This window comes from Podarcis raffonei, chromosome 1 (genome assembly GCF_027172205.1).
Source record: "Podarcis raffonei isolate rPodRaf1 chromosome 1, rPodRaf1.pri, whole genome shotgun sequence".
In the NCBI taxonomy this organism is placed as follows: domain Eukaryota; kingdom Metazoa; phylum Chordata; class Lepidosauria; order Squamata; family Lacertidae; genus Podarcis; species Podarcis raffonei.
The window spans coordinates 35,679,566-35,692,680 of NC_070602.1; the positions used below are offsets into that span (position 1 = coordinate 35,679,566).

A 13,115-nucleotide genomic window follows, 5' to 3' on the forward strand; every position below is an offset into this window, starting at 1 on the left:
TGCTGCGAATTGAAGCAGCCCCGCCACCCGAGAAGGGAGCCTCGGCCCGCCGCGCCGCCTTCCTCACGGGAGCCTCTCCCGGGGCGCGAGGCCTGCGCTTGGCCGCCGTGGGCGTTCGATGGCTCGGGGCCCGATTGCACGGCCCTGAGCGGCTGCTCCCGCGGGGAAGAGGGAGGGCGCCCCGAGAGGCGGCTCCTCCTCCTGCTGATCCGCGGGGAGGGCGCGGGGCTTCCCTGCTTCGCAGGGAGAAGCGGCAGCGGAGGGAGCGCTCGGCTTGCCTGGGACTCCACCCTGCGAAGCCAGCCACGCAGCCCGGCTCCCCCTGCGGAAGCTGCCTGCAGGCCGGCGAGCGGAGGCAGCTCCTCCTTTTCTTTCTTTCTCGGGGAAAGGAGGCGCAGGAGCCGATCCTGGCCGGCTGGGAGTCCCGTCGGGGCGCTGGTCGGAGGTAAGCTGTTCCGCTGGGGAGGTTTCTGGGGCGGGCGGAGGGGATTCAGCTGCTTGGGGGGACACGCGTCAGTTCCCCGCTGGTGGAGTGTGAGGCGGGTTGGGAGGTAGACTTTAGGTTCAATAAAGAACTGGTGTCGAGAGAGGGACCACGGCGACCAGTCCCCCCTTGGAACTGGTTTCTAGCCAAAGGCAGGACACCCGTCACCTCAAAGTTTTCAAGTGTCCTTGCCAAGCCTCCGGACAAGGAAGGAAAGTGTAGCCGGGTTGGAAGGAAAGTGTCAGCCTCTTATAAAGCGCTTGGGTTGCTTGGGTCGAAAAAGAGATATTCCCAAGCCCCGGAAGCCAAGGGAAGTGCGCTTATCTCCCCCAGGAAAGCTGCTAGTGGAAGTCCTCGTGGGGTCAGCCTTCAGGATATGTAGAATAAGCACCAGCTTCTGCCTGCAGAGCTAAGCACAGACTCGAGGTCCCTTAAGGCTGAGGACGAGTTACTTGCTGTCGAATTCTTATCATTAGGGTCACTGGTGGCCTTGAATGTTTATTTTTATGTGTAAAGTAATCATCTTTGTATGCCTCTGTTGATTCTGAGTATGGAGCAGGATGGGGGAGTGGCTATTCTAGACTTACTAAATGCAAGTTGTAAGGGTGTAATTTTGCGGCTTGTGGAATAAATAAATACAGGCTCCTAATGGACAAGAGATTCTGGCTGCCCCGAATCATGTTGCTTTGTACAAAACGTGTTCTGTCAGACCTTGAGGAGGACACTTTATTTTTGTTTTGTTTTACTTTGGATCAGTCAATCTGGAGTTCATCATAACATAACAAGAACCCTAAAGGGTTAGGGCAATGGTCTGGCATCCTTTTCTCAGTAGCATCCAACCAGATACCTATGGGAAGCCTGCAAGGAGGACCTGAGCACAACAGCAGGCCCCCCACCTGTACACTCTTTGATTCCTAGCGATTCACATTAAGTGGCATGCTGCCTCTGACAGTGGAGTCAGTATGTCACTGTGGCTAGGAGCCATTGGTAGCTTTATTCTCCATGAATTCGTCTCTAATCCTTTTTAAAAGCTGTCCAAGTCGGTGGCAATCACTACTGCTTCCTGAGAAGATTGTACATACAACCTAGATCAAAAGTGTTGGAAAAACCCATCCTGTAACCACTTGGTTAGTAGAAAAGCTTAAAGCTTGCAATCTTCCTTCCAGTTGAACTCACTGAGGCTTACAAGTGTATAAAGCTGCATAGTGTGTTAAGGAGCAACACAGAGATCTTGAGCGTGCACGTTAGGAAATGCCCTGTTGCTTTTATTCATGTGATTAATTAGCTACGCCTTCATCACATGGACATCCTGGGAACGAGGGGTTCACTAGCAAAATAGAAACAATACATGAACTGCACAAAATCAGCAAAACTGCAGATTAAGTGAACATTCAGGATAATTAAGACACCGTGGATAACACTTAAACAGTGCCTAAGCTTGGGTAAATAAAAATACCTGGTGCCAAGTTGACATCAACATAGAAGCCAGAGAACTCTTCTCTGGGAAGAATTTCCCAAAGAACTGAAATGGTTGTCTCCCCACTTGCCACCCTCTGTACCTTAGAAGATGGAGGCACACTCAGGAAAGTTCTGAGGGTGATATTGGTCAGACTGGTATAGGAAAATATGATCCAACAAGTACTTTGTATTTAAACTTTTAAAGTGAGCACCCCCACTTTGAATTAAGCTCAGAAATGGATCAGGAGTCAGTGAAGCTGATTCAACACCAAGAAGACATAGTTCCAGCACCCATTCCCAGTTAGCAGTTGTTTCTGAAAGGAGCCTCATGTTCAGAATCAGCACAGTTCAGTGGTTTACTGGGGAGTATTGAACACAAAGTTACGTAAGGTCTAAGACAAAATGAGAGCAGCTAAGTATTAATTCTGCTGGTATATACAGTGGTACCTCGGGTTACATACGCTTCAGGTTACATACGCTTCAGGTTACAGACCTCTGCTAACCCAGAAATAGTGCTTCAGGTTAAGAACTTTGCTTCAGGATAAGAACAGAAATCGGGCTCTGGCGGCGCGGCGGAGAACAGTTTCAGGTTAAGAACGGACCTCCAGAACGAATTAAGTACTTAACCCGAGGTATCACTGTATTGTGATATGCAGCCTAGTGGATATCTTTCTGTGTTTGTTGTATCCATTTAAACCAACAGTATAGTCTGAAGGCACATGATGCAACAACGTTGTTAAAGTTATCACTGGTTGAGTCTAGCCAGCGTTGGAATGGGAGACTGCCAGTTTTGCCATCATGAATTCTCTAGAGCAGCCTTGCCCAACCTGGTACCTGCCAGATGTTTTGGACTATAGCTCCCATCATCCCTGTAGTCCAAAGCATCTGGAGGGTGCCGGTTTGGGAAAGTTTACTCTGAAGGAAAGGTGGGATTCATTTTTCATTTTCCCTGTACGTTTCTCATGAAAGAGAGCAGGTGGTAACACTAACACACAGAAATGATGACATGTGCAATATTGCAGCCTTTCTTTGAGGAACAAGGGGGAGAGAGAGCAAAGCACAACTTTGCAAAAACAATCTACCAAGCTGCAGAAGCAGTTTCTAGTTGCTGATGTGGCTGTGTCAAATGAGAGTTTGAAAGTTGCTACATGAAGTAAAAAAGGCACAGCTTTGCTGTTAAAAAGAAATCCTTATGACCTCCATATCTGGAAAGCATGTTAAGAAAAATGGACGGCTGGACTAGGAACCTAAAGGTTTTATTTAACATTTTTTATTGTACTGTGGGCTTCAGTCTGAAGTCCACCCTGGGATAGGTGGTGAAAGGAAGGCAAAATACATAGCACTTGGCATTTAGATCAGGAGGAGCTGTTCCTTAAATGTATTCCATTTCTTTACAATCACATTTACCAGTGCTATTTTATAATAGTTACAAATAACAGAACCGACATGTTGTTTCATCTGACAAAATGAGAATAGGAATATACAGTACAAGTAGGACCTGCAACAAATTTTTGCTGGGTGGAGTGCCCTTGTTTAGTGTGTTTCAGCCAGTCAGCCAAGCCCTCCTCAAAGACCCTCCTTTCCCACCCTCAACAGCCACTCAGCATTCTGTGGCCAGTGAGCCTACTCAGTACTCATGGGGTGTTTGGGTGCTCCTCTCCTTATGTTTTCCCAGCCCTAAAGGTTTTTTGGTATTTCCACAAACCTCAGGGTTCCATTCTTGTGGACGGTGCAGTTTTGGCAACATAAGCAGCATCAATTAAGCCTGAAGTTTGGAAATGGAGAACTGGACATTGTCTTGTCCTGAGAAGTAAAGATGAACTTAGTAAATTTTTACAAAGCTATGCAAGAGCAAAGGCAATCATAACTTCAAGTTAGGTTTGTCAATTTGGAAGATATAATCTCAGAAATATAGAGTCTGAATGCACTAAAATGAAACAGGGAAAGCGGGAAACTTTAGGTTGAGTTTATCTAGGTTATGCCACTCATGAATGTATATGTTCTTCAGTAGAAAGAAGTTTTAATACCCTGCCACCTGCTAATAGAAAATATTACCTTGTATAAACAATCTTATTTCCTTGTTGCAGTTGCACTGTCATTTATATATGTATGCAATTATTCTTACAGTGAAATCCTAGCCATGTCTATTTAGAAGTAAGTTCTGTGGAATTCAGTTGGGCTTACTACCAGAAAATAGAGTTAGGATTGCAGTCTTAGTCAGAAAAAGGGTGTTTCCTTTATATGAGCAAGCATGGAAATTGCAGCACATACACACAACACTTCCCCTCCCCCCAAGTTACAGATTTTGGCAGTAAAAATGTTTATTGGCTTAAATAAATAATATACATATTTACATACGTATTTTATGATGCAGGAAGATTTTCCCTATGCTTTTTTTCAGTCCTGTCCAGAAAACTTTATTGAGATTTCTCAAATAATCAAAAATTACGTAATAACAAACAAGACACATAAGACATACCTTTACGATGAACTTAGTCTTGGTGGTACTTGTGAATGCACAGGAAAAAGAGAAAACTCAAACAATCATGAAGAAATTATCCAGACAGTAATATGGAAAGCCATCAAAGATAATTTATAGATTTTAAGTTAAAGACCAAACACACAACACTTAAACTCCCTACTATCTTCATGTGTTTGGTAGAATGTAACGACACAATAAAATTCATGTCTGTTCAGAAGTATACCCCGTTTTGTTCACTAGGGCTTACTCCTAAGTAAGTGTATAGTACTGACTCCTCAGGACTGAATTATATAAACACTATTTGTTTCAATACGTGCAGGACAAATTGATTGTATAGGTGGCAAACAAGGCATGTACATTGGGCTATCGTGGAAACAAATCCTTGGTATGTCTGCAGAATCACATTTGCACCTGGTAAAAAGATAGCTATGCCTACACACATTACTAGGAGATTTTGGATCAGATGCCACTGGAATTCCTAAGACGTTGGATAGCGTTAAATGTCTCATTGTGTCTTTGAAAGACTTGTGCCAGTTTGGACCTAGTAGCTGCATAGCATTGGGGAATAGCAGGAATCACACAGCTCACAAATCCATTTGCTTTGCCATGCTACCCCTGAAATATAACTTCAGAAATATAGGCATCATTTTTATGTAGGGCAATTTGCAAAATTCCATGAGAAATGTCTATCTTGTGTGTTTACCTGGAATTAAGCTTATGGATTTCAATAATACTTCCTAAGTGAGCTTAGAAAGATCACAACCTAAGTGTAAATTATAGATAACTTAAATTGTACACTAGAGGAGTTTATTTCTATGTTTAGAAAGCATCTAGCATAACAGTATAAATAATAAATAGGACCTTTCTCTTGAATTACATCAGATAATCAGATCTCACTGGACTGCCCAGTTGCATTCATGTTAGCTCTCATCTGAGCTGTAGAAATTCCTCCCTTCCTCCACTAATTCATTCTGTTAGAAAATAAAGAAGATATCCTTGTGTCCTATGGAGAATCATCTTTTATTTTTTCTGTTCCCTCTGCCCCATCCAAGATACATATACTGTGTTTGTACCCCAAAACCAGTATTCCTGAGGAAATCTACTTCCAGAAGGAAATAAATCGACCTCTGCATCTTGATAAGGGGGGGGGGGGACTTACCAGATTTTGCGTTTTGTATCCTCCTTTATAAATTCCAATTAAAACTGAAAGCAGAAATAAATTGTGGTTCGTCATATAACTGATTCATGTTCAGAGGTAGAGTCATTTACAGTACTGTTGTATTTCTAGCTCAAGTACTAGCTCTGGGTGTAATTTGAACCTGGGTGAATATATTTTTCAAGCATAGCTCATTCTTTAGTCCATCTGTGTGTGTGTGTGTGTGTGTGAGAGAGAGAGAGAGAGAGAGAGAGAGAGAGAGAGAGATTGTTTGTTTGTTTGTTTGTTTGTTTGTTTCACAGTCCTTGGAGTCTCCAGATCAAGGAGATGTGTGTTAAAAGATGTGATCAACCTTCTTTAACCTGGATGGTTCTGGTGTTGTTGACATGAGTAATTCTGCAGTTAAAAATAGGGTGCAAACTTAATTTATAGCAGTAGGATGTTGGTGTATATTGATCTACATTTTGTTCATGTAGAATTGGTGTTTATCGTTACATGTAGCTATTCCATTTTGATGTGTGCAGAAAATGTTACAGTAAATATGAGCACATGATCTGGTCTGTCTAACTGCTCCTTCCTAGCTACCTTTTCCATGTAATTTTGCAATACATTGGTACCTCAGGTTAAGTACAGTGGTACCTCAGGTTACATACGCTTCAGGTTACATAAGCTTCAGGTTACAGACTCCACTAGCCCAGAAATATTACCTCGGGTTAAGTACTTTGATTCAGGATGAGAATGCGTTCCGGAGGTCCGTACTTAACCTGAAACTGTTCTAACCTGAAGCACCACTTAGCTAATGGGGCCTCCTGCTGCTGCCGCGCCGCCGGGGCACGATTTCTGTTCTCATCCTGAAGCAAAGTTCTTAACCTGAAGCACTATTTCTGGGTTAGCGGAGTCTGTAACCTGAAGCGTATGTAACCTGAAGCGTATGTAACCTGAGGTACCACTGTATTGCTAATTGTGTGCTTGCTCAATAGTGTGGGTCAGGGCCTATTAGCAAATGCAACTTGCTGCTTGAAATCTCTGTGAGTTGTGATACCACTGCTTATCTATTTTTCTTGAAACTCCCAAATAATTATTTCTTCTCATAAAGTAGTAAGGTGTATTGTGACAGTATTTCTTCCTATAGGCATTTTTGATTGGCTACTATGAGAAAAGGATGCTGAACTAGATGGGCCTATTGGCCTGATCCAACACTCTTCTTCTGATGCATATGATGTTAACAATGCTGAAAATTAATTTATGGCACCCTGGTCTTTTAAATGAGCATTATTGAGAAGAAGCAAAATATCTTGTACATCCTTTCTAGATGTTTGGCAGCTATAAAATTATACCTCTGATGCTGGTGACTGTTCCACGGGTTCTGTTTCAGTTGAAATGTGTCACCCTGGGCTCCTTTGGGAGAAAGGATGGGGTGTAAATTGAATAAATAACAGCAATATGTTACAAATGTTCTAGCAAAAGTGATCACTGTACCTCATTCTGACTTTTTTTTTAAACATTCTGTGATTTAATATATTTGTGTTTGTGCAGGTATTCCATTTCGTTCATCCTGTGAATACTAATATCCCTTAGCTACAGTCTTATGTCTTCATAAGTGGCTTTCAGATAGTGAGAAAGAAACGCTTTAAGGCATGGAGTTGGCTCACAGCTTTTTACTTAATAAAGAGGCCTATAACCAACTGGGCGAATTTCAGAAAGCAGAGTTTGTTTTCGAGTGGCTGAGGTTTTTGGAAAAACTTTTGCCAGCAACCAGCCGGGTGAGTATTGTACAACTGGAATAAAATAACATTTTGAGAAAATTGTCTTTTTTACATACTTTCATCCCCTAAGTGGACCACAATCCTAACCAATGTGTGTTGGAGAAGTTGTTGTTTAGCCAACGATAGGGGACTGTTAAGGGTTGGCTAGATGGCAGGAGCAGTGTGGTGTGTGTGCATCCGATTTTGAGACACACTTAGACTTGAATGGGTCTGAGCCTCGTTCAGAAAGGGATGAGGCTTTTTAAGCAGAGGATGTTCACATTCAGACCCCACCACAATTTGGTTTTTTTTTATAAAATATTTATTAGGGTTTTACAAAAAACAGAGATTTACAGAATAAAAAGAAAACAAGAAAAGGAAAAAAAGAAAAATACAAAAAATACAAAAATACATAGAAAGAAAGAAAATACAAAATACAAAAAACAAATAAGTAGAAAAAATTAAAAACAAATCCATTTTTTGATATCTTTAAGCTCATTTGCTTGTTTCCTTAACCTCCTCACACCTCCCTTTTTTGTATTCCCGTTTACATAGTCAATTCAGCAAATCCTTACCCTCTTTCATTTATCTTAACTCTATATCTTTACATATTATAGCTATATGTTTTCATCCATTATCAATCCATTTTTACATATTCTTATTGACCTTGTTGCTAATGCCACTTAATTTCAATCCAACGTCATTTTAACATTCATTAATTTTACAATATTTCTGCAAATAGTCTTTAAATTTCTTCCAATCTTCTTCCACCGACTCTTCTCCCTGGTCTCGGATTCTGCCAGTCATTTCCGCCAATTCCATATAGTCCATCACCTTCATCTGCCACTCTTCCAGGGTGGGTAAATCTTGTGTCTTCCAATACTTTGCAATAAGTATTCTTGCTGCTGTTGTAGCATACATAAAGAAAGTTCTATCAGACCCCACCACAATTTGAACTTAGCCTTGTCTCTAACTGTAAAACCAAACTTATATATTTTATCTTATATTTTATTCTGTGAACTGCCCTGAGATCTAGTGATGAAGGGCGGTATATGAATTTAAATAAATAAACAAACTGCTTACTCTTTTTATGTTTTCAGGCTGATATAAAGGAAAAACAGAGCAAGCTTGTTGAACAGCTGATATCTTTATTAACCAGTTCCCCAGGACCTCCTGCCAGACAGCTTATTGCCAAGAATCTTGCTATAATATATAGCACTGGGGACACGTTTTCTGTGCACCAAACAATTGATAAATGCAATGAACTTATTCGCAGTAAAGATGATTCACCAAGCTATCTGCCGACAAAACTGTAAGTCTGGAAAGGTCCTGTGAAGTCTTATTAGAATATTCCTCCTTCATTTTAAAACAGCAAAGTGTCTGTGGCGCATTAAATAAAAACTAACAAATTGATTGTGACGAGCTCTGTAACTGATAGCAGGAGTGACTTCTGGTTTCTGTTGACCCAGACAAGAGAGGTCATAATGGGCTCCACTTTCTATACTGTAATACGCACAGGCCTTTCCTCCCCTTTCCTCCTGTCCTTTTCTCTGATTACATCCCTTTGCAGGAACGAGACTAGAATTGTGTGATGGAGTAGAATGGTCCAAACAGATCCCATATTGCTTGGTGCAGCTAGAGAGTTTGAGCTGATATGGTAGCAGAGACTGCCATGAAAAAAGTTATCATTGCTAGGTCTATGGAGATAAATTCACAAGATATGAATGTCCCAGAAGGCTTTGGAAGGGGGAATAGAACGCATACATGGTCTTGGAATCAGGAGAGAGCAGGAGGAAGTCCTGCTGAGAAAAATCCCTTCAGGCTCAGATGAGGACCAGAAAGCTCAATCCCAATGAGATAGGAAAGGCATGCTGGGATCCTTCTAGCCTCGTAGCTCTGCTCATTGGCAGGTCCACATGGGCTAGTCCATCACACCCATTTATGTTGGCTTGTTGCTTGTTATGGACATCACCATTGCTTGCATTTTCTGGACACACTCTAATGGGTGGCAAGGCAAATCAGGAGGGTAGAACAGTAAGCAACAGTGGCTGTTGCTCCCCCTCACTACAGCTGGGCTTCAGCTATGTGCCCTGACAGATATCCAGCTGTGCTAACTGATGTTGACAGGGATGGACAAGAGCCTACTTTTTCAGACATGCCTGATATTAAAGTTTATGCCAATGTCACTTTGCTGGTTTTTTGGGGGGCGGGTGGGTTTAGGTATCACAGACCTCCTGTTGTGACAGAGTAGATGAACACGGCTGCCCTGGTCATGTGGCTTATTTCTTTATTCAGATAGATCCATTTATTCAGATAGATCCATTAAGTTGTAAACTGCCTTGAAAGAGGATCATCCAATTTTTTCCTTTTTCTGTATGATTGTGAAATCAGTTTAGCTTTTTTTAAAAAGTGTTGATCATGCAATTTAGCAATAGTTTACTTCCTAAGTAATTTAATACTAAATTGCTTTTTGTAATTGTAAGCTTCAGTTGTGCACGATAAAATGCTGGCATCGTATAACTTACGAAGAACATTTTGTTAAACATATATTGATTGACTGCCACCCCCCCTTTCCAATTCTCTGTTTTTTTAAAAGTGCTGCAGTGGTTTGTTTGGGCTATTTGTACAAAAAACTGGGAAGAATTTTGGGCAACAGCTTTGTGGATACTGTCGGGAATATCCTTAAAGCAATGAAGAATGCAGAGGTAAGGAAGCATGAAACAAGTTGGGTGGGTTGACAGTTGGAAAAGATGCCCAAAGAAGACTTATTTCTGTTATTAGAAGAAAATGTTTCCCAGTAGGAGAGTACTGTTTGATTATGAGGCTTGACAATTACCTTTGGGTGCATATTTTTAGAACCATCTTTCTATTGCTGCCCAGGGCTCCTTTGGGAGGAAGAGAAGAATATAAATTGAATGGATGAATGAATTTTAAATAAGTATAAATTATTGTATAAGATGAAGTAATATTATTAATTCATTAACATACTTGCAAAGCTACTTTAGTTTTGAATCAAACTTCATAAATAAATTTGTTTTGCTTTAGAAGAGTATTCCTCCTACAGGTTTTGAGATCTCGAATAGTGCAGAGACTAGAATGTTGCGGTTTGTGTGAGATAATTAATCTTCCAGTTTCCACTCCTGCCATGAAGTTCACTAAGGGGGCCTTGGGCAAGACCTCTCAATCTAGCTTACCTCACATGATTTCAGTAATGCTAAAAACATTACTCTAAACTTGCTCAAGGAAGAATGGGATGAAAATGTAACTAATGAGTAGATAAAATAATGTCCTTTAGTTGAAAACCACATGACCTTTTTCTCTTGTCTTCTTAGTCTCAAGGGCGGTATGAGATCATGCTAAGTTTGCAAAATATATTGAAAGGTTTGGGAGTTGCTGCTATTCCCTGTCACAGAGATATTTACAAAGCTGCCCGTTCATGCTTAACTGATAGATCAATGGCAGTTCGCTGTGCTGCTGCAAAGGTAAAGTGCCCTATTAATTGTTTTTAGTAATTAATCTTCCTGTATACAGCTGCATATGTTAAATGGAGGATAAAAGAAAATCAATTGTCTCCCTCTCTCTCACGGCACAGAAAAGATTTTTGTTACATTTTGCAATTCAATTGGTGAAAAAATCCATCCATGTAATATTTTTGCTAGGAAGCTTTTTCCACCATGAACATAAATGCCTGTATTTTTGGTCAGTTTTCTGCGCAACCTGTATTGTAGAATTTGTACATCTTATCCAGCTGTACTTTTTATCATGATTATGATTATGATTGAATTTATATACCGCCCTATACCCGGAGGTCTTAGGGTGGTTCATAGAACAAAATCAAAATATAAAACCACGAAATATATAATCAAAATAAAAACAACAAACCAATAACCCCGCCCCCCCAAAAAACTTTTTTAAGGGCATAGGATTTTAAAGTCTTGACTGTCATTGTGTAAATAAAGCCCCACAGATTAGAGTAAAAATCACATGTTTTAGTAATTGGGTCAAGTTTTATTATTTGATCCTTTTTTCCCCGTTTACATTTATATCTCACCTTTTCCTCAAGGAGCTTAAGTTCTCTTCCTGTGGTCAGTCTACAGTCAATTTATAAGCAAAGTATAAATTCACATGAACAGATTTTTTAAAAAAAAACTAGTTTGAATTTGTGTGATTTGAAGTTACTATTCATTCCCATATATTACAAACTTGTATTAGCACTCTGGCCCAGAAGGTGTTGAATATCTTGTCGCCAAAGTGGATCACCCTGCCAAGTTTAGAATACTTTAAAATAATGTATACCAGTGAGGTTGAAGTCCTTTCATTTTTAAAAAATAATTTTATTTATATACCGTATTTTTTTGTCTATAAGATGCCCCCATGTATAAGACGCCCCCTATTTTGGGAGACTCTGATTTAAGAAAATGGAGGGAGACATATCCGTGTATAAGACGCCCCCAACTTTTTGACATTATTTTTTAGGGAAAAAATCTAGTCTTATACACGGAGAAATACGGTAATTGATTTTACAACATACAAGAATTCAAAAAACCCCACAAACAAATTGATCTGTTTGCCTCATACCTGTCAATGGTTGTGTAGCTACATTCTGCACTAATCGAAGCTTCTGAACCATTTTCAAAGTCAGCTCCATATAAAGCACATTGCAGTAGTGCAATCTTGAGATCAGCAGAACATGATTACTTTAGCCAGGTTATCCTTGCTTAGATAAGGGCGGTAGTTGGACCACCAGCTTAAGCTGGCAGAAGACACTCCACAGTTCATTGCATTGTACTTGTGCAAAAAAGACTGAACCTATTTCTTTTCTTGTTTCCCTGTTTTTGTTTTTGTTCTGTATAGTGTCTTCTTGAACTGCAGAGCGAAGCAAGTTTTATGTGGAGTACAGACCTGGATAGTGTTGTAACTCTGTGTTTTAAATCGTTTGAAGGGTCGAATTATGGTGTACGAATTGCTGTTTCTAAGCTTTTAGGCAGTGTGTTAGTGAGTGCTGTAACATCTAAACAAGGCGGCACAGGTAAATTTATTAGGGTTTCTTTCTTCCTATGTCGATGTGAGAAAATAATAATAATTATAAGAAGAAGAATATAATATATTATTTATACCCCACCCATCTGGCTGGGTTTCCCCAGCCACTCTGGGCAGTTTCCAACAGAAGATTAAAAATACATTAAAACATCAGTCACTAAAAACTTCCCTAAACAGGGCTGTAATGTAGAAATTATTGGCAAACTGCAGTAAATAGTGAACAGCCTTCAAAATAGATGTGGTTTTAACAAATGACAATATATTGTATATGATCCCCCCTGCCATGTGAAGCTTTCAGTCACTTGCTGGAATTAAAATGCAATCAGAACATATACGGTTGGGATTTAACAATAGCTTCATTTGAAAGACACATGCACACAGCTTCACACAAGCATAGAAAGAAGAAACAAAACATACGTTTCTTGCATTCTCAGGGTAGTAGAAATTAAAAATAGCAATGGTGTTCTGTCAGCACATACTCTCAAACTCATACCGATAGGAGCAGGGCTTCAGTCCTAAAGACCTCTCTGTCTGTCTCTGTCTCTCTCTCCCCCCCACACACACCCTGAGCACACTTCTCTAGTTTTTAAAACCTTGGCATCCATACAAGGTGGTGTACCTCAAGTGCAGTACCCCATTGGCTCACTGTCTGAGCTTTCTCCCCATGTGACTTTGCCCTACGCCCTAGAAATCAGATGTGTGCTGAGTGTTTCAGCAAGATTGGTGCTTGTACTTTTCCATTCTTATACA

At 40.5% G+C, this 13,115-nt stretch overlaps 1 protein-coding gene across 3 annotated transcripts in view; it reads left to right on the forward strand.

Annotated features, from left to right (window-relative positions):
• The first annotated feature begins 246 nt into the window (after window positions 1-246).
• HEATR5A (HEAT repeat containing 5A) overlaps window positions 247-13,115 on the forward strand; it is a 58,828-nt gene continuing 45,959 nt past the window's right edge. For 2 of the 3 annotated variants that reach the window (XM_053380936.1, XM_053380941.1), the window contains exons 1-6: window positions 247-445; window positions 7,117-7,343; window positions 8,426-8,637; window positions 9,922-10,030; window positions 10,658-10,807; window positions 12,180-12,354. In XM_053380936.1, coding sequence (XP_053236911.1) covers window positions 7,218-7,343; window positions 8,426-8,637; window positions 9,922-10,030; window positions 10,658-10,807; window positions 12,180-12,354 — 772 coding nt within the window. In that variant the 5' untranslated portion in view covers window positions 247-445; window positions 7,117-7,217. Of the gene's footprint in view, window positions 446-7,116; window positions 7,344-8,425; window positions 8,638-8,895; window positions 9,052-9,921; window positions 10,031-10,657; window positions 10,808-12,179; window positions 12,355-13,115 lie in introns of those variants that run through there. The other variant, XM_053380952.1, reaches the window with a different exon arrangement.